This window comes from Glycine soja, chromosome 10 (assembly GCF_004193775.1).
Source record: "Glycine soja cultivar W05 chromosome 10, ASM419377v2, whole genome shotgun sequence".
In the NCBI taxonomy this organism is placed as follows: Eukaryota; Viridiplantae; Streptophyta; class Magnoliopsida; order Fabales; family Fabaceae; genus Glycine; species Glycine soja.
The window spans coordinates 39,419,126-39,446,506 of NC_041011.1; the positions used below are offsets into that span (position 1 = coordinate 39,419,126).

The 27,381-nt window shown below is 35.0% G+C and overlaps 1 protein-coding gene and 1 long non-coding RNA gene across 2 annotated transcripts; both read left to right on the forward strand.

Annotated features, from left to right (window-relative positions):
* The first annotated feature begins 3,130 nt into the window (after positions 1–3,130).
* Positions 3,131–9,333, forward strand: LOC114370120. Its single transcript, XR_003657771.1, has 6 exons — positions 3,131–4,639; positions 4,745–4,814; positions 4,903–4,982; positions 5,875–6,014; positions 6,113–6,176; positions 8,517–9,333. It is a non-coding gene; the product is annotated as an uncharacterized LOC114370120 (long non-coding RNA).
* A 9,138-nt stretch (positions 9,334–18,471) lies between these two features.
* LOC114372109 lies at positions 18,472–22,093 on the forward strand. Its single transcript, XM_028329519.1, has 4 exons — positions 18,472–18,764; positions 19,179–19,528; positions 19,618–21,565; positions 21,696–22,093. The coding sequence occupies exons 2-3, from the start codon at positions 19,182–19,184 to the stop codon at positions 21,548–21,550; spliced, it is 2,280 nt and encodes a 759-aa protein (XP_028185320.1). The 5' UTR covers positions 18,472–18,764; positions 19,179–19,181; the 3' UTR covers positions 21,551–21,565; positions 21,696–22,093.
* The last annotated feature ends 5,288 nt before the right edge of the window (positions 22,094–27,381 follow it).

Sequence of the window (27,381 nt, forward strand, 5' to 3'; positions counted from 1 at the left end):
CAATTGTCAGACTTGTGAGTTTATAGCATTGCCTCATCTCAATACTAAGTTGTTATATTTTTCCATAATCTATTTCTTCATTTTGAATGAGAATATGTTGCCACCGTTGTATATTTAAGGGTGTCATTGCTCAAATCAATCATGCAATTGGAGCGGTTGGTGTTGTCAGCCAAGAATGCAAGGCAGTGGTAGCTCAATATGGAAAAACCATATTGGATAAGTTGATAAATGAGGTATTTATTATTAATTTTCATATCTTTTCCATAATGAAAATGAAGAATCATTATTAATTAACCCAATATGTCTTCATCTTAGGTTACCTACTTACCTCGGGTTTGTATATCAAATATATGATTGCATTATAAACTTAAGGACATTTGATTTCTAGCGTAATATATAGACTTTTTCATTTTTTCAGGTCATATTAGGTTACCTACTTACCTTGGGTCTGTATATCAAATATATGATTGCATTATAAACTTAAGGACATTTGATTTCTAGCGTAATATATAGTCTTTTTTCGTTTTTTTAGGTTCTCTCTGTGTCTTCCATTAGGGATAATATCATGGAGGTTGTCAAAGTTTTAATTGGTACTCTCAATTTTTGTTTAAAATAATTATTTAATTTAGGAGCTACTTTTTAATATAAAAAATTTAATATGTTGTCGTTTCTATGAACATGTGTTAGGAATTTTTAATCTTATTTTTATTTAATTTATCATTTCCTTAGTTATTTTTTATATAAATTTTAATATTCTTTCAAAAAAAATATCAACAATTAAAAATAATATGTATTTCAAGGACGGTGCTTACATAAGCACACTACCACAAAAATGGTATTCTAGGACGCAGGTTTTATGATGGTTGTATAAAAACCGATGTCATAAGTAAAGCGGTGGCACTTTTGTAAATAATTGGAAAATTTTAAAGGCATTTTTGATAAACCCGTCTTTGAAAATGCATGATGACATCGATTCTTGTAGAATCGATGTAGAATGCGACTCAGTCCTACCCTTATTTTAATCACTCTCGTTTAGTTTTGCAAATTAAAACCCTAAAGCCCACAAAAGCGACGAAGCGGACACGTCCTGTGTCGCGAAAAGGAAGTCAAAGAGGTAGCCACTGATCTCGGCGTCGATGGAGAACGGCAACGGCCTGTCTCCTGCGAGCTTGGCCTCCACCGATCTCGACATCGATGGAGAACGGCAACGACGTTTGGAGGTAGGTGTAGTTGCGGTGGAGAATGGTGGTGACATGGTTCCTATAGAGGCCCCACTCCATACCCTTCGTCCTCGCCTTCTTCCTCTTCCTCGCGTAGATCTCACTCGGCCTCCAATGTGCGTCCTACTCCTATGCGCCCCCTCACTCCTCCCACTCAGACATTAGGGCCAACCTCATTAGGTTCGACGCTTCCAAGGTCGCAAAGGACAAGCACGGTTGGATCTTTGATCCTATCGCTCTCGCCCTCGCTTTTGGCATCTCAAGTACCATTATTGTTGGATGCAATTAGAATATGGCGTCGTTTTTGTGTTGAGAATGGAATTTTTGAAAGTGCAGGCGGAGCAGTGACGTGTGGATCGCTTCACATGGGAGAAATTAGGGTTGGGAACAAAAGAGCGAATCAAAGACACCACATTTGTAATGAGACTTTCCTTATTTGGGGTGCTACTACCAAGTTTAGGGTAATCAAATCTTTTTCTTTTTCAAAATTGCTTTAGAGATTATGATTATTGTTTATTAAGCGCCGCTAATTTTATATTACGTAATAAGCATGGAGTATTTTGAAATTCTTATTAATAGTCATATTTAGGGAATATTTAGTCAATTTTTTCTTCCATTGCAACTATAAATTCTCTTCCCGTTTTATCTGCCTATTCAGCCTCTAAAGGTATATATACTTTTCTTCACATCTCAATATCTCATCATTGTAAGTCTAACTTATTGAATTTGAATGAAATGGCTCAAAAAGATATGAAATGGATTATGATACGTAGAAAATAAGGTGAACATGAGTACCCACGTTCCCAAGTTAAAATTTATGGCTTAGTTGTATTTTTTACTTCTAATTTTTTTTTAATGAATTTTATTTCTAACAAGTTTTACCTTCTATTGTTAAGTTTGTGGCGTATTAAAATAATTGTACTCTTTACTTTCTACTTTTTACACTATGATCTGATTTTGTTGTTTGTTGTGTTACTGTAATTTTTGTTGTAATAATGTTTGGACCTGTCCAGACTTTCTTTGGATCTATTTAAGCATGGGACTAATATTTCCCTTTCAAATCATCACATTTATAGTAGTGTGAAATCTATGGAAATTATGTTGTAGTTGATTTGATAAAGATTTTGAGCTGAAGATAAGTGATGAGCTACATAAGACAGACATGCAGACACACAAATATATTATTCATTAAAGATATTGTAATTTGATTAACCCTTTTGGGAATTCTCACATTTCTATGAAGGTCACTGCTATTTTTGTCCTTAATATAAATAAACAATACTTAACTGAGCTTTTATTACTTATATGATTTGAAGACATATTCAATTCATGTCCTTGTGATCTCATGAAGTTTGTCACTTCACTCATGTATCACCTAGACAGTTCTTATTTCCATGGTTGTTTTCTTCTAATAAAAAGTTATTTTAAATAAAAATAGAGCAAAATCTAGCATGTAAAGCTGGAGAGCTACCGAAGACAAAAGGAGCAAAATAACAGGTTATCTATCGAGAAAGTATGATAGATAAGTTTTGGGAATGATTCTAGTAGCTAGTTATTCATTGATTCTATGAACATGTTAACAAGGATGAATTCTATGATTTTTGAAAAGTGAAAAGTCGATTTCCTACTCTCAAGATCAGGCAAAACTAATCTATTTGGAAAATTCTATCAAATATTTATGAAGTTGTTATTGGTTTTTTCTAGAATTACTATTTGACAATACAACTTAAGCGCAAGTAACTTTTTTTTCTTAATTAATAGTATTAATTAATACTATGACTTTCAATGTACTTGATGTGCAGATGGGACGTGTTGATGGACACAATCCTCATATCAGGAAGGATTTGCCCTTGACTTGGACTAATGTCTATGAGGAGGCCACTAATTCATCTGTATCATTAAGTAAGAGGAAATTGGCCTTTGCATTTTCCTAGTACTTTCCTGGTTTCCTTTGTGACTTTGGTATGCTTATGTCAATTAGCTTAGCATTTGATTCATCTATGTCTGTTTTACCAAGTATCTAATATGAGCTAGAAAATATCTTTAATGAGTATTATTTGAACAACGTAATGTTAGAGCTGATGCATTACCCTATCTTATTATAAAGTATTACAATTATTATATGAAAAGTCACTTTAAGATAATTTTTATTGTTTTTATTTTTTTAGTGACATTAAATTGAAACATGTTATTCTCTTTTATCTTCTTTTTTTCCATCGTTGTTTGGTCCTTGTGTTTGCTTTGTTGCTTTTTTTTGGAACCGAGGTCTTCATTTAGATTTGTATTAATTGTGCCTCATTTAGATGTAAGAAATGCATTTAATTAAATGATTTAGAGCTACATAATTTTATGGATCTGGAAACTCATTTGTTCTCCATATTTTTTCTTACTAGTTTTATGTCTTGGTCAATGGACTTGTTCCTTTATTTGTTATTTTCAATCACAGTGTGAAGGGAAAGGTGCAAGCCTACTATTAATCTCAATATTTGAGCATTTCTTCATGCTTTGTTTCCATTAAATGTCATCAGGAATTTAAGAATTTAGGACAGGTATAAAATTTTCACCTAAAATTATGTATCTAAGCACCTCAGATTTCAACATTCTAAGATGCATCATTATTTTACTATACCTGTCTTGGAGTTGGAATATGGTTAGACGAGTTGCTGAAGACCTACATGAACTCCTCACAAATTTTAAATTGATGGATAGATTTATTTTTTTAAGAATTTGATGTTCACTTGTTTTGTTTTGCTGTCTCCATAAGTTCAGGCTCTTGAGGGGCTATCCATGTGTACTTCAAATACACAGGCCTATATACATAGGCCATGAGTTGGAATATGGCAAGACTGCAGTGCCTTGAGTTATCCAATTTTTGTGATTGTTCTATATAACATATGTCAGTAAGTGTTCACCATTTGACAACTATTATATATTAATGTGCTCTGTTTATTGGAGAGGCTAGGACATAGTTGAACCTCCTGGTTTGCTTTCCCTATCTTGGATGCTAGAAATTATGGTACTAAAATAGCTTTCCTATGTAACAAGGTATCTATATGATAAAAAAAGTTGAGTTGTATTCTTCATATCATATAAGCTATAACTGGTAGCATTTAAGAATTAAGACTAATTGGTCTCTACTATCTGTGAAAATCATTCATGTATTGTTGTTGGCATAGTTGGATAATTTTGGATATGTAGATTGTCATCGATACATGTTGTGCAACTTTTGCTTAAATTCAAAAGAGAGGCAAAGACTTTTGGGCCGAATTTGAGTTGTATCTTATAGATATTCTTGTTGGGCTGGTTGTTAGTGTTGCTTTGGTAGGTATGTTGGCACCCTATGCTCGAATAGGGAAACCATCAATATCTAGTGGGTTCCTTGGTAGAATACATAAAGCTTATGCAGCCTTGCCTAGCAGGTTACTCATTATACTCATTATACCATTCTTGTGTCTTAACTGCTTTGTGTCTTTGGAGTGTGAAGAAGCTTCCATCTAAGTTTCTATTTTGCTCTCTTTATGTAGTGTATTTGAAGTAGAAAGTCCAGGAAATAGGTTTTCTGTATAACAGAGACTTAGAACATACTTCTACAAGGTAGTGACTGAAAGGTCATTTCATTTTTCAACCAAATTATGGGAAGTTTTTGTTGAGTATTGATTTTAATGCGTAATTCTAATTCCAGGGTATAATGTATGGAGCTGATGGATTTGGATGTGGTATTATAGGCCAAGGCATTGCAAATTTGATCTTGACTGCAAAATGGTATGGTTTCTTGTCTAGAGTTTGTTTTACATTGATTGGTTCAACTAGTTTAGGAGAAGAAAAAGTGAAGATTGGACAAAATTGACCCAAGAACTGTTATTCAAAACAAAGGCTATGACAGCCAAGAATTTCAAGTACACAGGGTTATATTCAAGAGCACCCCAATCCCTCCTAACAGAATTGTCCTCTCTTCCTAACCACCTAACTAATTGTTGAGCCCACCTATTTATAGCATATCAGTTACATTTAACTTAGTTACCCCTTCTACTTATTATCTTGCCTAGTTGCGTTAGATAAACCCTCTTAACTAATGGACACCTATCATACATATTTTGCTTGATTATAGACATAAGCATCGTTCCCTGTTCGTACACTCTGCCCCCTTCCCTCATACCACACATCTTAAAGCTTTTTGACTTAATCATATATCTGCAATTGACCTTGTGGATTATCTAATAGTATGATGATTCTATTAGTAAAAAAATGACTAAAAATTAATTAAAGCATTGAGATTTTTTTGGTTATAAATGAGCATACATATACTTGAGCATTTTTTGGAGTCTATTATTTGCTTTCTAAGATTTGATCGATGTAAAATTATAAATGCATATTTAAATATGATAATTTCCATGTAAAAACTCTGTGAAACCAAAGTGTCACATCATTGTAGAAACTAGAGTCTTTCACTTGACTAAAACATTTTATGAGCACTTTTAAACTGGTGCCACTATATGGTTTGTTGATAAAAAACTGTCCATATAGTGTATGGAAATTAAATCTAATAAATAAGCAGCATTCATACTAAAGAATATTTAACATTATGTTGTTCACAGCATATGAATCCTTATTTTTTTGAGTGATTAATTTCTCACATGTCCTTATTGAATACCAGGAGCATAAAGACATAAGAAGAAGACATACATGTGCCACCACTTGTGAAGAGTGTTGCTCTTTGTGGTATGATCTTGGTAATAAAGACATAAAATCGTCTTAGAAGACATACATGTGCCATCACATGACCTCGCAATTTTGGTAATTATTATAAAATTGAAAATTTATTCTGAAAATCCCAATCTTATGGTAACATGATCATACTTTGTGCCTAATAAAATTCATCTCTTGAAGGGAAGACAAAAAAAGTTTCAGTGTGGGGTGCTCTAAAACATTGCACTGGGATGGCTTTCTTCTGCATAGGTTGGTGACATATACTTTTTTATTTTAAATTTAATCTATTATTTAAATGAAAATAAAATTTTACTTAGAAACCATTATATTGATATCTAGTTATATTCATTGAACAACTAACATATTATAATTGTTTAGAAACTTTTACTTATCTATTTAAAACTGCTTGGTTCAATTAGACTGGTAGAAAGTACTAGATATTATCTCTTTCCACTCTTCCTTTGCAATTTTTGAGCAGGTTAGGAACAAGTGAGATAGGGAAGTAATGTTAAAGTATTATTGATCATAGAATTAAATTCCTTTTAGAACACTATGAATTAGGAAAATTCTATAGGATCGCTTACTTGCCAATGACACTCTAATAAACATTTTAAAAAAAAAATCATTCTAAGACGATTCTTTGCAAAACTATCTTAGAATCCTCTATATATTTTAATTTTTTAACAAAAAGTCATTCTAAGACGATTCTCTAAAAAATTATTTTAGAAAGTGTACTCTTCTAAGACGATTTTTAACCACCGTCTTAGAATGATATTTTTTTTAAAAAAATGGTTGTTTATTGAACTATCGGAGAAAGTATATACTTTTTTAACGTCTTCTACAACGATGGATAATAACCGATGTAGAATGTACAATTTAACCAATGTAGAAAACTTTTTTTACAGTAGTGACACCGTCTTAGATTAGTTGTTTTCTAAGATGTTGTTTACGTAAGTACCGTCTTTGAAAGCTTGTTGTTTTCTAAGACGGTGCGTTCTTACCCGTTATTGAAAGTTAACACTTTCAACGACGTTAGCTTCTACGACAGTCGATGACCGTCTTTGTATGTTGTTTAGGACCGTCGTAGAAAATCATTTTTTTAGCAATGTATGCTTTGTTGTTTTTTATATTTTAGAAAAGTTTTAGTGTTTATATTTTCCAAATATATCTTTTTTTGTTCGTAAGCGTTTCTAGTAATTCCACAATAGATAATATTCTTCCAAGAGGAGAAAGTCCTTATATAAGGAGAAAATGATTTAAATGGTTTTAGTTTTAATAAAGAGTTTATTTTTTTATAAATTATCAGTCTAAAATTTTTATACCGTCAACTAATTAAAATTATTTAAATATGATTTTTAAAATAATCATACAAAATTTAACAACATTTTCATACGTATCAATTTATGATTGAATAATATATATATATATATATAGTGAGTGTATTGTAATTAAAATTTTCATTAATATACATAATATAAAAATGAATTAAACCAACGATTTAAAAATTTAAAATTTATGGGTTTATATAATATTGACCGGTGATATGTAAACTCAAAGCATTGTATTACCCAAAAGAAAAGGTTATCGTTAACAATTATATGAATACGATTAATTCCTATTGTTCTATGTTGTTTCCAAAGGCTTTGACCACATTTTTCAATAACAAGTGGAGGGTTTTGGTTAATTATATATTACCAAATGGTTATAAATTAACGTGTTTTGAAGTTGTTCGAGCAATACGTTTGGTCATGGTAAACAACGGTTTCGTGGATTTGAGCAATGTATCTATTCACACGAAACTTCAAAATTTAGTTGAGTCAAATAATAAGATAGAAAACAAAATCAACAAAACTTTTTTTACTCACATTTTCTGGAGTCGAATCCATCATCGCCCGTAAATTTGTATACAACTTGTAAGGCAAATGAGTGAAATGATAATATACATTAAGAAGTTCCATCATTTGGCAATTTTTGATGTGTTAATTAGGTTAGTTTGAGTGGAACTAATTAAGTTTAATTGTTTTAAGTAATCTTTCAAGTTTAAGCCTTATGATTGTGGATAAAGAAAAATATTATCAAAGAAGAGTTGACTAATTAAGTTACATGCTATTAATGGAAACAACAATACTCCACACACGGTTCATTGTTTATAGAAGAGAAGGCTCTCACAGTTGGCTTTACAAAAGGGAAGGAGAGAAGGAATAAAAAAATTAGAGAGGAATAATACCCATCCATTGCCAGAAATCAAATTCTTACCATTTACACGTGGTAAGTTGATGTATCCTGCTTAAGCAAAAAAAGGTGAGCTAGAACTCTTGAATTAAAACATTTTTACGGCAATGCATTACTGGAAAAGGCCCTACTAGAAAAAGGCCTTTCAACGACACAGTTTTTAAGACGGTGTTGAAGAACTCGTCGTTGTTGTCAACACGGTGGCAATTACGTAATTATTTAAGTTTTTATGTGGCGCGTTTGATGTTCAACATAGAGACATGTTTTACACAGTGTTGGTTGCTCTTGACCCCTTGTCTGTTTAAATTTTAATTATGTTTTCCGCTTAAACGGGTTAACCCAAATTTTGTTATGCAGGGTCTGGAATTCAATGACGGTCAACACAAGACTCGTCGTTATCTATTGAGTTGACCAATACAACGACGGTCACAAGTACAGCCGTCATGAACGTATGATGAACGTAGTACAACGACGTTCTTTGGCAGCCCGACGTTGACACCAACAAACTCAACGACAGTGGGACATACACAACATCGTTGAAAATGATGAAAACAACGACAGCCTATGTTAATGGCCGACGTTGAAGTCATTACTACAACGACGGCGTTTACCCATGCACGACGTTGATGAGTAACCTACAACGATGACATTTATGTATAAACGACGTTGATATGCTGAATACAACGGCGGCGTTTATGACAACCGCGACGTTGAAAGCTTAAGACAACGACGGATATTAATCAATACTCATCGTTGCTTTCATGTTTACGATGACTGTCCTAAAGTGGGTCTGACGTTGCCATTTTTTATTACAACGACGGGTATGGGTGCACCGTCGTAATCGTTGTCGGGAAACAACGACACCTGTAGCAAAGACGGTGCCTGGCCCGACGTAGAAATAGCATTTCGACCGATGTAGATCCTTACATTTCTAGCAGAGAGGTTACTTGCCAAACAACACGTATCCCTACTGCTAACCATATGAAAGAGCAGGAAGTATGCTTTTCATTTTGAAATATTAAAAAAAATGAACGGCTAAGTCTCACGTTCTTGAGTGAGGAAAATTGTGAGAATTTATCAGTAAATTTTGAAAATGCAAAATTAAGTTATTTACAGAAATGTGGTCGTGTGTTTTAATTATATTTTTTTACTTACAATTATTATAATTTCCAAATACTGTGTTTTTTACTATTTCATCTTACACTATATTCTAAAATATGTTCCAACGAATTTAAAATAAAATAAAAATAACATGTTTTAAGTAGACATCACACATTCATCGAGTTAATTGGTGTAATGATTAAAAATTTAAAATATCTTATAGTATATAATATTAAAAATAATAGCCTTGTGATATGCTATTCTATTGATGAGTAATGATATAAAAATACAAATATGAGTAGTATCAGAAATTTATAAATAAAAACATACATGTATGTATAAGTTTAGTCTAGATCAAATTGGATTGATTTTCAAAATCAAGTTTACAATTTGATCTAATTTAATAAATAAAAAAATTAATTTATTCGATTTTTGGTTCTTTGGGTTTACTTTGACATTTTTTATTGGATTTGGATGAGTTTAAGAACACCTATAATTGGTGTTAATCAATGTTTCGCGTCTAAATATGGAATGCGAAAAAGCTATTAAATGTCCATTTGCTTTACCTTGGATCAATGACCAAGATTTATCTTCCTGTATTATGAGGGTACTTAGTGTGACTAGCTAGACATAGAAGGATGTGATAGGTGGAGTGCTTAAGGAGACATTATCCCTTAAATGTAATAAGATTGTTCACATATAATACATGTTCACGTTGGATTCATTACGTGAGCTATGGTTGTCATCATGAACATCTTAGCTAGGATCTAAGGTTACTTATGAACAAACATTAGGGATAAAAGCGAGAAACAAGCCAACTTAGTACGTACGTTTAGTCTAATCCATGTTGGGTTCCATTTAAATATATTGAATTGAGCTAACCTGTTAATTAAATAGACTTCATTTTTGTCTGGTCCATGTCTAATCCTTTTAGACGACAGATCACTGGATTAGTTTGGAATAAATATGTATAAATTTGAAAAATTAAAAAGTATTTCAAAAGTTGTAAAATTATATAAATAAAAAAATGAAAAGTGCCTAACATAAGATTAACAGAAAATATAAGAAAACATGCATCAAACAAGATTAATTCAAGAAAAGGATACTTGTGAAGAAAAAAAAAATACAAACCTACAATTTAAATTGATCCAAATAAGCTCATATTTAAGTGGACTGGCATTTTATTTGATTTTAATTTGCTAGGGCCACAGGTTAAACAAATCATTCACATGCTCAAGATTAGGGATGTTTAGGGATTTGTGCTATCTTTGTGTAACTGTTTTGTTAACAAGTAGGACATGTAAAAATATACATATACTGATATAAACATGCAAATCAATTTAAATGACATATTCAGATCAAACAACGGAAATTAAAAATATTACAAGTGTACCTCCAGCCATTGCAAATTGAACGTGAAGCGGCGCACACACGAACCTGAAAGACAATTTTGTTATTCCAGACCCTTACTCACTCTGAATAGATGGTGTATTTTTTCTGAATAGAGAAGTGGGTTTGGTGATACAAAACTAATAGCACCCCATCCTATTTATAGAGTTTGTCCATCACAGAGCTCAACTTGTTATCAGAACGTGAGATAAGAAATTATCAGTACGTGAGATAAAGGATGGGTACGTGATTTGTTACTGAAGGTGGTTGCAAATATATTTGCAAAGATATGGGTTGAATGTGGATGGAAAATGGATCAGATTCAGAAATAACTAAATTTTCCAAAATAATAGAATATAAAAAGAACGTGGAACGTGAATGCAACGTGGGCTTCGAACATTCTCTCACTTGGTCCATTTAACTCAACATCAACCATAACAAGAAACATAATATATGAGTCATGGCGATAGGTCCTCTGATGATGAGTAGTATCTTCCATGTACCACAATATATCAAGTCTCTCAACACTAGCTCTCAACTTAATGAATAAACCATATGTTTATTCTATATCTAAACCGAATGATTTTTCTCAAAATAAATAAATATGTGCACAAAATCATATGAGAAAATATCTAACTGAATAAAAGTTTCATTAAAAATAACAAATGTACGTACAATGAAATTACATCATGGAACCAAGTCTCATTCGTACTACATGATCCTTAAAATTCTTGGGTGGCATGCCTTAAAGGATCAGCAATCATCAACTCAGTGTTCAATGACCACTTTCTTTTCTTTAACACTTTCTCTTATGGCTAAGTACTTGATGTCGATGTGCTTACTTCGACTTCCACTTTTGTTATTTTTAGCCATAAACACTGCAGTAATGTTGTCACAATACAACTTTAATGGCCTAGCAATAGAGTCCACAACTCTAAGGCCAGATATGAAACTCTTCAACCATATACCATGCGAGGTAGCCTCAAAACAAGAAACGAACTCAACCTCCATAGTGGAAGTAGCAGTTAAGGTTTGCTTGGCACTTCTCCAAGATACAACTCCACCGGCTAACATAAAATATATCCAGATGTTGATCTTTGTGAATCAACGCAACCAGCAAAGTCTGAGTCGGAGTAGCCAATCACTTCCAGACAATCAATTTGTTTGTACATGAGCATATAATCCTTTGTTCCTTGAAGATATCTCATCACTTTCTTTGCAGCTTTCCAGTGGTCAATACCTGGATTACTTTGATATCTTCCCAAGACTCCAACAGCGAATGCAATATCAGGTCTAGTGAAAACCTGAGCATACATAAGGCTTCCAACTGCTGAAGCATATGAAATATTTTTCATGTGTTCCCGCTCAAAATCATTTTTGGGGCATTGACTCAAAGCAAGTTTGTCACCCTTCACAATGGGAGCTACACTTGGTGAACAATCTTTCATATTAAATCTCTCTAAAAATTTGTTGATATAGGTTTCTTGAGACAAGCCTAAAATGCCTCGAGATCTTTTTTTATGGATCCTTATGCCTATGACATAAGATGCCTCTCCCATATCCTTCATATCAAAGTTCTTTTAGAGAAATTGTTTCACCTCATATAGCATACCCTTATCATTAGTCGCAAGCAGAATATTATCTACGTATAATACAAGGAAACAAATCTTACTCCCACTGACCTTCTGGTATATACAGTGATCCATGACATTCTCTTCAAAGCTAAATGAAGAAATGACCTCATGAAATTTTAAATACCACTGGCGGGAGGCTTGTTTCAATCCATAGATGGACTTATTAAGCTTGCAAACTAAGTGCTCACCAACACTAGATAAGAGTCCCTCAGGTTGTTTCATGTAAACCTCTTCTTCTAGATCACCATTCAGGAACGCCGTTTTCACATCCATTTGATGCAGCTCAAGATCAAAATGAGCTACTAATGCCAGAATTACTCGAAGAGAGTCTTTCTTAGATACAGGGAAAAAGGTCTCTCTGTAATTGATTCCATCTCTTTGAGTGAATCCTTTAGCAACAAGTCTTGCTTTATGTCTCTCAATGTTGCCTTCTGAGTCTTTCTTTGTTGTAAAGACCCATCTACATCCGATGGTTTTTACACCAACAGGCAACTCAACGAGATCCCAAGCTTGGTTAGATGCCATAGAATCCATCTCACCCCTCATAGCATTATACCACAAATTTGATTCCTTAGAACTCATGGCTTGTGAAAACATCTCAGGATCATTTTCGGCTCCAATGTTGTAGTCTGATTCTTGTAGGAACACTACATAATCACTAGGAATTGCTGTCTTTTTTACTCTAGTAGATCTTCTTAATGTTGTTTGGTCATCTTGCTGAGGAACTTGTTCAACTGGTTCTTCACCAGTTTTTTCAATATCATCATGTTGTTCCTCACAAACAACTTGATCTACATGATCACTTTCAACAGCTTGTGGAACTTCAATCACTGGTTGTCTAACACCCATTTTAACTTAAGGGGTGGGAATGACTACCAACCTATTACTTTTCCCAGAAGGTTCAGCTTCATAGTGATCCCTTTCAGAAGAAATGTTCTGAAATTGATCACTCTCACTGATCAAGTCATTTTCAAGAAACTTTGCATTCCTTGATTCCACAATCCTAGTGTTGTGGGATGGACAATAGAACCTATACCCTTTAGACCTTTCAGCATATCCAATGAAATACCCAGTAATAGTCTTAGGGTCTAGTGTCTTCTCTTGTGGATTATAAATTCTTACTTCAGACAGGCATCCCCAAACGCGTATATGTCGCAAACTTGGTTTCCAACCCTTGAATAACTTAAAAGGTGTCTTTGAGACAACCTTGATCGGAAATCGGTTTAATATATACGCAGCCGTCTTAAGAGCATCAATCCACAAAAATTGAGGAAGCTTTACATTACTCCTCATGCTTCTCACCATGTCTAATAAGGTTCGATTTCTTCGTTCTGCCACACCATTCTGATCCGGAGAACCAGACATAGTGTATTGGGCAACAATCCCATGTTCTTGAAGAAATTTCGCAAATTAACCTGGTGCTTGTCCATCCTCTGTGTATCTACCATAGTACTCCTCACCTCTATCTGATCTCATGATCTTAATTTGTTTTCCACATTGTTTCACAACTTCAGCCTTAAAAACTTTAAAGGCATCTAAAGCTTCATTCTTAGAATGAAGTAAGTAGAGATACATATATCGTGAATAATCATCTATAAAGGTTATGAAGTATTTTGGACTATTTGCATCCATGTCTGGACAACATATGTCTGTATGTATGATTTCTAATAAATTAGAACTCCTCTTTGCACCCTTTTTAGACTTGTTAGTTTGCTTACCCTTAATGCAATCTACACAAGTCTCAAAATCAGTGAATTCCAAAGTACTAAGTACTCCTTCATTTACTAATCGCTTGATTCTCTCAATAGAGATATGTCCTAATCTCTGGTGCCACAACATAGAGGATTCTTCATTCACAATACATCGTTTTAACCCAACAGAAACGTGCATAGAAGTAGCGTCATTTTTCAATTCAATCGAATAAAGACCATCAACCAATTGACCACAACCAATAATTTCATATTTATTTAGTAAATTAAAACCAAAGTTTGTAAAATTAAAATAAAATCCCAAAGGTGCAAGTTTAGAAACAGAAATTAAGTTTTTACAGCAACTAGGAACATAAAAAACTTTCTCCAAATGTAATTTAAAGCCACTACTTAAAACTAAGACGCACGTTCCAATGGCCTCTACATGCGAGCTCATCCTACTCCCTGAGTAGATGCACTGCTCACTTCCCACTGGCTTCCTTAGGCTTTCCATACCCTGCAAGGTATTAGAAACATGGATTGTAGAACCAGAGTCAATCCACCATGTATTATGATTCACATTAATCATATTAGATTCATAACAAACGAAAGTAAATGGTGTACCTTTCTTCTCAAACCAACTTTTAAATTTGGGGCAGTTCTTCTTCATGTGTCCTTTCTTTTTACAGAAGAAACACTTTGACTCCTTTTTAATTGTTGGTTGAGTCGAAATCCTTCCTTTATTGGTGCCTACAGACTTCTTCCTATCCTTTCCAAAAGTAGAAGTAGTCAAATTTACCTTCTCACCCTCTTCCATTATCAATCTCTCCTCTTCTTGAACACACATGGTCATCAATTCATTAATAGACCATTTATCCTTAAGTGTGTTGTAGGAGATTTTGAAGGGTGTATACTGTTGAGGTAGGGTGCACAAAATGAAATGTACCAGGAAGGATTCAGACATGGTAACTTTCAGGGTTTTATATTGAGCCACTATGTCCCTTAAGCGCATGATATGTTCACGCACACCTCTCGTTCCAGTAAGCTTAATGGAAGAGAATTGCATAATGAGTGTGCTAGCAAGCGACTTCTCAGAGGTCGTAAACTGTTCATCAATGGCTTTCAACAGATCCCTGACCTTATCATGCTGGTCAACTGAACCCCGGATACTAGCGGATATGTTGGTTTTTATGAACATAACGGAGAGACGATTAGATCTCTCCCACTTTTCATAAAGATCAACAGTATCAGGTTCGCTAGTTTCAGTAATAGCCGGTGGCTTATCCTTCCTTATAGCATAGTCAATATCCATCCAGCCCAAATGAAGGAGAACTCTTTCCTTCCAAACCTTATAATTATCACCTTTCAAAATGGAAAGGTCACAAGAAATATTCATAGATTGTGAAACTGCAAACAAACACACATGCTCATTAAGAAAATTTGAGACTAAACAAATGTCATGTTTTGCCAATGCAAATCATGTCTCAATATATGAATCTAGTGACACAAAACTTGCTTGTGGACTAAAGTCCTACTCAATTAGATTCATCATGCAACTTTATGATAAAACTATTAAATCATGTTCTTTTCCTTAATTCCTGTGGGTAAATTAAGAAATATAATTTAATATTTTATCCTAATTAATCTTACAAATATAATAAAATTCCTGTGGGTAGATTTCATCACATTACATATGATTAATCACAAATAATATTTCTAATGTGATTATAATTTTATCATATAATTTTACTCAATTAAAGATGTTGTGGCTATTCTCTAATTTAATAAAATTATATTAATCACTTAATATTAAAAAATAATCCTTGCATAAACATACTTAATAATGCAAATGTGCTCAATATTGAATCATAAAAAATACATGTATACTAATTCAAAATAACATTGCACGTATATTCATTCAACATGTAATAAACTTTAAAGGATCAAATCCAATGCATACCAGTATTTAACATAATATTGCATGTTCAGCATAATTTAGAGACACAATTTTAAACAGTTTGTGCATAAATGATTTATCCTTCAGAATTTTAAACAGTTTGTGCATAAATGATTTATCCTTTAGAAGTTATAAATATACATGAACTACACTTAATAAACAATTAAATCACAATAGCTTAGCTGCAAAGGGAGTCTTTTCATGTTGCAGGGCAAGGGTTCAAGGCAGTCCAAGGCATTTTTTCATTTCATTTATGCATTCCTTTTAATTAATTAAAAACGAAAACAAGCAACAAAAGGCTCTCAATGAGATTCAAACCCACGACAAAGAGGTAATACTAACCGCATCAACCACTGGATCAAGTCATGCTTTATTTAGAATTTTCAGAAAACAATATGTATTAACAATTTCACATCAGTAAACATGCGCATGTACATCTTCATCCTCCAGCGTATCACATTATTTAATATATAAAAGTTAGCTTCGCTTCCCTTTTACGCTTTCTCAAAGAGGCTCAAACTTTTAATATTTAAATATTAAATTCAGCCCTTTGAGAACTGTATGCTTTAAAAAAAATTCGTTTAACGTTGAATGTTCATGTTTCTTCTTTAATTGAACAAAGCATAATAAAAGCAAGGCAGAGGTATTATGAAGCTATGATACCAAATGTAAAAATATACATATACTGATCTAAACATGCAAATCAATTTAAATGGGATATTCAGATCAAACAGCGGAAATTAAAAATATTGCAAGCGTACCTCCAGCCATTGCAAATTGAACGCGAAGCGGCGCACACACGAACCTGAAAGACAATTTTGTTCTTCCAAACCCTTACTCACTCTGAATAGATGGTGTATTTTTTCTGAATAGAGAAGTGAGTTTGGTGATACAAAACTAAGAGCACCCCATCCTATTTATACAGTCTGTCCAGAGCTCAACTTGTTATTAGGACGTGAGATAGGAAGACTTATCAGTACGTGAGATAGATAAAAGATGAATGCGTGATTTGTTACTGAAGGTGATTGCAAATATATTTGCAAAGATATGGGTTGAATGTAGATAAAAAATGAATCAGATTCAGAAATAACTAAATTTTCCAAAATAATAAAATATAAAAAGAACGTCGTGAATGCAACGTGGCTTCCAACATACATGTTAGAACATTGTTCTTGTGACTTCGAAATATCACCTCCTTAAAAATTTAGTCTCACTCAAGGACCAACCTCATACCAAGCATGTTATCTCATACATATCTCAAAATAGTTATATAAGTAAATGCATAACGTATTATATATACAAAATTCATAACTTGGATAGCTCAGGCAGGTTCCCACCATGATTTTACACGACCTGCGGTGAGGGAGTTATTAAACGGTTACCAATTTGATAATCACGTAACTTTTTTTTATATCAAATGTTAGTATGTTACATTGTGTTAGAAATGTAAGGGAAATTCAAATACGTGACCTCTTTTTTTTTTTTTTTTTACTTTTTTTTAACCATTGAATCAATTTTATATTTTCATCACCTAACTTATTAATGATAGAGGATGAAGGATATCAAGCAGGTAATTAGAATTCAAAAATATCATACACTTCTAACCTAAACTAACTTGAGTGTCACCACCACCGTGTTTTAATAATAAGATCGATATAAAGAATAATGGCAAATCTTAATGGGGCCGAAGGGGAGTCATGGCCCCCCAAACTTTTGCAAATTGTAATTATATTTATACTAATTGTTCTCTTTATTGCATCCCAATTTTTTATTCTATGTATACTTGACTCAATCAATGCAAAAATGAGTCAATTGGTCCTTTTAAAAGTTTAATGGTTTCCCTCGATTTATTTATTTGGTTTTAATTTAATCCTTTTATTTTTATGAGATTTAATATAGATCTTTTATTTTTTAAAAATAGGTTAAATTTGATCCTATTTTCCTTGTGTCAGTTCTGAATAGTTTTAAAAAATGGGATAAATTTAGTTTTAAATAGGACCAAATTAAACATATTTTAAAAATAAAGGACCTTATTGATGAGTTAATGGAATATTTAAAAAAAAAGAATAATGAAATAAATTTTAGTGGTTAGTGAAATATTATATTTGATTAGAGTTGATTTATTGGACAAATACATTAGATTTTCTGAGTCAATGTTGATTTTGAATTTTTATTATATGAATATTACTTATTATCTTGGTCTCCTTGACATTATTGGTCAAGCTCTTGGTCAAGCTCTGATAAAAGAAGAAAGATCGGAATACTTGTGGAGTGGAACAACTTGATTAACGAATATCTTCCAATAACACGTAATTTAAACTCGCTCGTTTTTAAATAAATATATTGATCTGGATTATTTTTTATGATAAAGAAAACGACTATTCATTTAATTAATTTCAAATACACAAATGAACAACTTTCAAATATTTTTTTTTTTCTGTGACAACGTTTATTGTGTTTTATTCATGTGACTTGGCGGGGTCAAAAAGTAGCTACGAAAGAAAATAAAGAGAAGGATGAAAAATCAGAACTGGTTTACAAATGGACATGGCCTCGTATATTGAAGCCCAGTGTCGTTCAGCCCTAAACGCTTGACACGGTAGCAGCATGACAAAATGTCTCTTTCGATAAATTGAATTGAAACAAATACATATTTTTTATTTGCCTCTGTCTTCTGTTTTTATTCACTGGCAAAGGAAAAAGCAAATAATGTGACCGCACTCTCTGCCGATGCATCCACAAACCTGAGAAGCGTGCTTCCCAATTCCCATACAATACAATTCATCTTCGCTTGGGGATTGACAACCCTGATTCTCCTTTTCTGATAATCAACCAGGTATCTTTACATTATTCTTTGTTTGCGTTTCCTCTGATTTTAGGGTTACACTCTGATTGATGATCATTCCTCTTCTGAATTTAAATGGAAACACAGCCAAGTTCTCTCAAAGTTTATTGGGTCCCTAAATTGCAATTCTGTTTGGGGGGTAACGGAACATTATTATGAATGCCCCAATACGTTGTCTATTTGAATTTGCCATTGAATGTCCAAAAGGGATTGGAAATTGTGCTATCTTTTCTTTCTAGCAACAGCAAAAAATCAAAACTGATTAGTTTGGCGTAGTGCTAAGGGTGTTTCTGAATGTTCTTTATATTTTACCTTCTTTTGTTGCTCTTGTAACTATTCCCGGAGCATTCTTTCCATCTGGCATTTTGAATCTTTGATGATGAGGATTCTATTGTGCTGTGTTAGGTCATGGCTGCCATGAAGATAATTGCAATATGTCAGTCGGGAGGCAAGTTTGTGACTGGGAAAGATGGTTCTTTGTCATATAAAGGTGGTGATGCTCATGCTATAGACATTGATGATCTAATGAAGTTTAATGAGTTCAAGGAAGAAGTGGCAGAAATGTTTAGTATTAGAGCTGATAGCATATCTATCAAGTATTTTCTTCCCGGGAATAAGAAGATTCTTATTACTATTTCTAATGACAAGGATCTACAACGAATGATCAAATTTCATGGAAGTTATTCTACTGTTGATATCTATATCCTTATTGAAGAGGTAGCTGCCCCTGAGCTGTCAAACATGCCAGCCAGTAGGTAGTTATCTTTGTTTCTGGGCCAATAATATCTCATTATTATTTTATGGAACTTTCTAAAGTTTAATTTTGGAATTCTTGGGCTTTTAGGTCAAGCAGAACAACCTTGTCTGAAACAGTAGTAGCTGTAGCACCAGCGCCACTCAATGCTTTTCACACTCATGTTGCTGATGACGTGCTTGATGTCGTTCATGATACCAATCAAATTGATACAAATATGGATATAGACATTCCTCTAGAAGTTCCCCCCGTCTCTCTCCGATCCTCAAATGATGTGAAGTACGCCAAAGGGGCACAGCAGTGGCAGAATACAATAACTGGGGTGGGTCAGAGGTTCAGCAGTGTACATGAATTTCGAGAGTCCTTGCGTAAATATGCCATTGCTCATCAATTTGCCTTTAAATATAAGAAAAATGATAGTCATCGTGTAACTGTTAAATGCAAGGCAGAAGGTTGTCCTTGGAGAATACATGCATCAAGGCTGTCAACTACTCAGTTGATATGTATCAAGAAAATGAATTCAACTCATAACTGTGAAGGGGCTTTTGCAACAACAGGGCATCAAGCAACTAGGAGTTGGGTAGCCAGTATTATAAAGGAGAAGTTGAAAGATTTTCCGGATTACAAGCCCAAGGACATTGTCAATGACATCAAACAGGAATATGGAATTCAACTTAACTATTTTCAGGCATGGCGTGGGAAAGAGATTGCTAAGGAGCAGCTTCAGGGTTCTTATAAAGAGGCATATAGTCAGTTACCTTTCTTCTGTGAAAAATTAATGGAGGCTAATCCTGGAAGTCTTGCGATGTGCACTACAAAGGAAGACTCAAGCTTTGACCGTCTCTTTATATCACTTCATGCTTTGTTGCATGGCTTCCAACAAGGTTGTCGACCACTGATTTTCCTTGATAGCATTCCATTGAAATCAAAATACCAAGGAACATTGTTAGCAGCAACGTCTGTGGATGCCGATGAAGGTGTATTTCCTGTTGCCTTTTCCATTGTTGATGATGCTGAATCTGATGATAGCTGGCATTGGTTCTTACTTCAACTGAAGTCGGTGCTGTCAACATCTTGTCCCATAACATTTGTGGCAGACAGAGAGAAGGGGCTGAAAACTTCTATTGCTGAAATATTTGAAGGTTCATTTCATGCGTACTGCCTACGATACTTAACTGAGCAACTTTTTAGAGACTTGAAAGGGCAGTTTTCTCACGAGGTAATGCGACTCATGATTGAGGATTTATATGCTGCTGCTTATGCAACAAAACCAGAAGGCTTTCAAAATTCAATGGAGAGCATTAAAAAGATTTCTGAAGAAGCCTACAATTGGATTATTCAAAGTGAGCCCCTGAACTGGGCAAATTCATTTTTTCTGGGTACTAGGTATAATCACATGACATCAAACTTTGGGGAGCTGTTCTATAATTGGGCAGCTGATGCAGATGAATTGCCAATAACACAGATGGTTGATGTAATTAGGGGTAAGATTATGGAGTTAATTATTGCCAGAAAGGCAGCATCTGATCAATGGGAAACTAGGTTGAGTCCAACCATGGAGGAGAAGCTTAAGAAGGAAAGCCAAAAAACTGATTCACTTTCAGTTCTAGAATCAACCTGTAGCACCTATGAGGTTTGTGGTGACACAACTGAGGCGGTTAATATTGATAGGTGGGAATGTAGTTGCAAGGCCTGGCAGCTGACTGGTGTACCATGTTGCCATGCCATTGCTGTCATTAGTGGCATTGGCCAGAGTGTTTATGATTATTGCTCCAGATACTGTACAGCTGAGAGCTACAAGTTGACTTACTCAGAGATTGTACATCCAATTTTAGACATGGAAGTGTCTGCTTCAAAAGATTCTCAGCTTGTGGTAACAGTTACTCCTCCTCCCACCAAAAGACCACCTGGTCGGCCAGCTACGAAGCGATTTGGATCTCAAGAAGTAGTCAAGCGCCATCTTCATTGCAGTCGATGTAAGGGACTAGGGCACAACAAGTCGACTTGCAAGGAGCAATTATAGTGCTGGACACCGTTGGTAAGTGCTTCCTTGAATAGAACAAATTATTTTGCTCTGCAGAATTTTGAATTTTTGCTGTTGAGTCTTAAAAGTGCAATGTTGGGTTGGCAATTGACTAATTTATTTCCATTTTCGATTTTATCAACAGAGTTTCAGTCAATGGTCGGTAGCACAAGAATCTGTAAAAAAAATGCATCCAACTGCTCTTCTGAAGGGACTGGGAAAAAATAAAACTAGAATTAATTTAGTTTAGTTGTACAATAAGCATAGTGGTTTCATGGTATCTTAGTATTCTTTTGCACATGGTTTGCTAGTTTAAATTCATGTTGTAATCTTGACGAGTTCGATTCCCCTTGTTTGAAATATCTCCTTAGTCTGGATAAATGCGATGGATGTGTGTGGCAGACAAATAAAATTAGCGAGGGCGGCCTCTCTTGGTTCTAGCTCGTTACAAGTGGATAAATAGTCTGCTTCCACAGTTGCACTAGATTGTAAATACAACGTCAATAAAGAGTATAGACATTGGGATTTGGGGCTTCTCTACTTGATTCTTTTGAAGTTGGAAATATTGAATGTAATTTATATCAGTGCCTAAATTAATTTTAACCAACTTGTATTGAAGCATATGCACGGCACGGTGAGGGAATTTATTCTTGGTATTGGATTTTAATCAATTTGTATAGCCATGTTGCTACCATATTCATAGCACCATACTGCAACTTGTACAAACAAAACATGACCAAAACATAAAAAATAAAAAATAAAATAAAGGGAGTTGCTAGGTGCACCCAGCAATATTGCTGGTGCACCCAGCAATTTTAGTGAATGACCATTTTGCCCTTTAAGTTAAAAATTTAAAAACGCGCTCCTCTTCTCGGAAGACCACTGCTACTTCTTTTCTTCTTCCATTCCTGTTGATCCTCCAAGCTTTCGTCTTCTTCCGGACACCGCGAGCCAAGCTTTCGTCTTCTTCCGGACACCACGAGCCAAGCTTCTTCTTCTTCTCCGTCTTCTCCGCGAACAGCCTTCGAGGTTAGTCTCCCTAACTCTCCATTGCTTTTACTATCCAGTATTGATTCAGCAGTGGAACCTTAGGATAGTAACCTTAGGGTAGTAACCTTAGGGTAGAAGACGAGAGGGGAGAAGATTAGAGTATGCCGGAAAAAATGGGGAAATGGCTGACGACGGAGTCTTCCGGAAGACCCGTTAGGGGTTCTTCCGGAAGTTCCGGAAGAACCTTTTCCGGAAAGTTTCCGGAAGAAGTGTTCTTCCGGAAGTAACCAAACGTCTTCCGGAAGAACACTTCTTCCGGAAGACTTTCGAAAAACGTCTTCCGGGAACTTTCCGGAAGAAGTGGTTCATCCGGAAGAATTCCGGAAGACGCGCACTTCCGGAAGAACTTCCAAAGTTCCGGAAGACCTTTCCGGAAGAACCCCCTCTTCCGGAATGTTTCCGGAAGAACCACTTCTTCCGGAAGTGGTTTTTTTGTTTTTTTTTTTGTGTTTTTTTTTTTTAAATTTTTTTTAAACAGAAATTGTTTTGTTTTTTTTTAAATGAATTATTTTATTTATTTTGGTTATTTTGTTTTTTAGATTTTATGAAAAATGAAGTTTGGGTTTTTGATGTCATATTTTTTTTATAATTTAAATTGTGTATTTTTACTAAATATTAATTTGTAAATTAATTTTTTTTATAAAAGTAGTTGTGTTTGTTTTTGTTTATTGTTTTTTTTTAAATTAGTGTTTTTTTTTAAAAAATGAAGTTGTCTATTTTTATAATTAAAGTTGTGTGTTTTGGAAGTTTTATAAAAATACTAATTTTTTATAATTAATTAGTTTATTTTATTATAAATGAAGTATTTTATTTACTAAAAAAATTGTGGATGTTTACTAAATAATTTTTTTTTTACATTAGTTGTTTAATTTTTTTAAAAAAAATTAACTTGTGGATGTTTACTAATTAATTTTTTTTACATTAGTTGTGTTTTTTTTTATAAATGAAGTTGTTTATTTTTTTAAAAAAATTAAGTTGTGGATGTTTAGTAATGAATTATTTTTATATTAGTTGTGTTTTTTTTTTTTTTTTATAAATGAAGTTGTTTAATTTTTTTTAAAAAAAATTAAGTTGTGCATGTTTATTAATAATTTTCTTTTACATTAGTTGTTTTTTTTTTATATAAATGAAGTTGTTTAATTTTTTTTTTTAAAATTAGGTCGTGTATGTGTGAAAATAATTTGATTTAAGTTAGTCTTATTTGTTTATAAATAAAGTTGATTTTTTATAAAGAAAATTGTGTATATTTTGACCGAAAAAAATACGTGTTCGACATGATTTACAGATCATGGCCAGAACACGAGGTTTAGGTCGTGCCATAGGTAGAGTTGTAGGCAGAGATAGAGCTGCTGACGAGGATGCTGGCGATGTTCCCGAGAGGCGTAGGCCTACTGCCTCAGCCCGTAGGCTACGCGTTCATCAGATGACTACGGAGGGACGTGATATGGCTGAGGACGTCGCTGACATGACTGATGATGTCCCTGAGCAGCCTACGGAGGCACCTGAGATGCGTGCGGACGCACAGGGTGCTGATAGTGGTGAGGGGTCAGATGGTGATGATGCTGCAGAGGGATTCCCTGGTGGTCCACGTGACCCGTCAGTGCTCACATCATTTGCCGAGCATGTTGCACATGCCGTGTGGAGTGGACAGGTATTTTAATTTGTTAATTATTTGTCATTGTTTATTTATTTGTTTATGATTAATTTTTTTTAATAATTGTATAATTTGTACTTCAAATCAGGAACGTCCTGATTTGAAGTTAGTGTCACATGGGAGGAAGCTGACACTGATTGGGAGGCCAGTGCCTGAGATTGAAGGCCTGGTGGCTGCCACAGGATTAAGTCCACTGATAGATTGTTCAGTTATTACTGGCGATCCTGGACTTATATCCGCATTTGTGGAGAGGTGGCACAGTGAGACTAGCACCTTCCACCTTCCAGTAGGAGAGCTGACGATCACATTGGATGATGTGTCGTCCATTCTACATTTGCCCATCACTGGCGCCTTGCACAGTTTCCACGCTCTTTCTACGGAGGAGGCCAGATTCTTGCTCACGGAGTTGCTGGAAGTGTCTGCGGAGGAGGCCAGAGCCGAGACAGCACTCACACGTGGAGCATATGTACGATTAGGATGGGTTCGTGACATTTATGAGACCAGATGTCAGGCCCGGCGGTGGATTGTCGCAGCTCGCGCTTATTTGCTGCACCTTGTCGGTTACACTCTTTTTGCTAATAAGAGTGCAACATACGTGCATGTGGTCCACCTTGACGCTTTCCGGGACCTCGCTCATAGTGGTGGTTACGCTTGGGGGGTTACCGCGCTGGTTCATATGTACGACCAGTTAGATGAGGCTTGTAGGACCACCACCCGACAGCTTGCGGGGTACTTGACGCTATTTCAGGTAAATTTTGTGTTTATTAATATGTTAGGTTCGATTATGATTTAAACATGTTTTTATGTTATGTTAACCTCAATTATTGTGTAGTGCTGGATCTATGAGCACTTCCATAGTGTGCATCAGTGCGTGACTGACGACACATACCAGGAGACGTCCCCACGTGCTTCCCGGTGGTTGACGTCGAAGGCGCACATGAAGGCCATCACAGGAGCACCCTACAGGGCACGTTGTGATGGTTTGACCGTCACAGATGTGTCCTGGTTGCCGTACACGGAGCATCGGGGTGTTAGGGCGTTTCAGGAGATTTCATCGTTCCAGGGTCAGCTCAGATGGGGTCCTATGATCGTCGCAGTTCGACCGGAGAGGGTGGTACGCCAGTTCGGTTACATCCAGAGCATCCCTCCGCCGCCTGTTAGTGCACGATTGTCACAGGATCAGATAGATGACAGGTGGATGGAGTTTGCGGATCACTTACTACCTGCGGGTCAGCCTTGTTTAGTGCCTGGGCAGGTATCTGCGGATTACATTGAGTGGTTTTTCCGCATATCTCACCCTTTCATGACACCGACCCAGGCAGCTGACCAGCAGAGGGATGCACCAGCTGCAGACCCTGAGGACTACATACAGCCGCCCAGCCCCCAGGTTCTAGTGGCATTTGACCCCCCTCCATATGTGGTAAGATTATTTGCGCGTTTAATGTTTTATGAGTTGTTGTTTATTTTGAATTTCATAATAAATGTTTTTACTGACTTTGACAGGATGATTACGAGGGATATGAGGCGATTGCACAAAGGTTGGAGCGTGTGCTCAACCTTAGGATAGTCACTGCAGGCACAGAGTTATATGACATTATGCAGGACTGCTTGACGATCGCGAGAGGGGGACCCAGTGCTGATGGGACGGTCAGGGCTCGTCAGAGACGCCGCACGGACCATTGATCATTGTATTTATTTTGTTGTGTTGTAGTTGACATGAATATTTGTAATTATTACAGTTTTTGTTTAATATAGTTGGCGTGTTTTGCACAGTTTATTATTTTATAATATAGTTTGTTATTCCGATTGTTTGTGGTCCTTAAGCGAAGTTTACGGTTGTTTTAAATTTATTTTTAAAAAAAGGGAACCTAGAATCATGAGTTTTGTTTGTAAGAATTACATAAAAAATAAAAGTTTTTAAAATGATTAATAATTCATAAGTGAACCCTTTTTCCATGTTCAAGTACCCATGTTTGTAAGAATTACATAAATGAACCCTTTTTCCATGTTTGTAAGAATTACATAAAAAACATAAGTTTTTAGAATCATGAGTTTTGTTTGTAAGAATTACATAAATGAATCTTTTTTCCATGTTCAAGTACCCATGTTTGGGATTTTTTTGCGTGGGTGTGTCTGTGCCCTGAGACAATGGAGGGCGGCCATTTCTCATGTTTGGACGTCAAAGAATCCAAAAAAAATAGTCCCGTTCCCCAGTTCCGTCAACTAACACGTCAAAACAAAGCCTCAAAATCGAAAAAAATAGGAAGTGAACCCTTTTTCCATGTTCAAGTACCCATGTTTGGGATTTTTTTGCGTGGGTGTGCCTGTGCCCTGAGACAATGGAGGGCGGCCATTTCTCATGTTTGGACGTCAAAGAATCCAAAAAAAATAGTCCCGTTCCCCAGTTCCGTCAACTAACACGTCAAAACAAAGCCTCAAAATCGAAAAAAAATGGAAATGAACCCTTTTTCCATGTTCAAGTACCCATGTTTGGGATTTTTTTGCGTGGGTGTGTCTGTGCCCTGAGACAATGGAGGGCGGCCATTTCTCATGTTTGGACGTCAAAGAATCCAAAAAAAATAGTCCCGTTCCCCAGTTCCGTCAACTAACACGTCAAAACAAAGCCTCAAAATCGAAAAAAATAGGAAATGAACCCTTTTTCCATGTTCAAGTACCCATGTTTGGGATTTTTTTGCGTGGGTGTGTCTGTGCCCTGAGACAATGGAGGGCATCCATTTCTCATGTTTGGACGTCAAAGAATCCAAAAAAAATAGTCCCGTTCCCCAGTTCCGTCAACTAACACGTCAAAACAAAGTCTCAAAATCCAAAAAACTACGAAATGAACCCTTTTAACAATTAAATTTTTGGACCACTGAAACAACGCATTCAACTTTATTATGGGAATTAAACACGCCGTAAACATATAAAGGTTACATCAACAAAAAAACAAAAAATTAAACATGACATTCAGTTGTTTAGCGACGTCCCACTGACCTCGTCTTCAACATATTTAGTAAAGACAGCTAAAATTTCTATTGGTCCATATTTTTTCCAGTAGTTAGATTGTACTAACACTTTCAGCAGTTCTTCGTTGGTGATCAGCTCATTTATTTCATATTTTATAACC

Excerpts from the sequence above, each read along its gene's own strand:
- LOC114372109 (XM_028329519.1), top strand. The coding sequence starts at position 19,182 with ATGGCTGCCATGAAGATAATTGCAATATGTCAGTCGGGAGGCAAGTTT. Across the intron at positions 19,529-19,617 it reads TCAAACATGCCAGCCAGTAG|GTCAAGCAGAACAACCTTGT; the intron begins GTAGTTATCTTT and ends TTGGGCTTTTAG.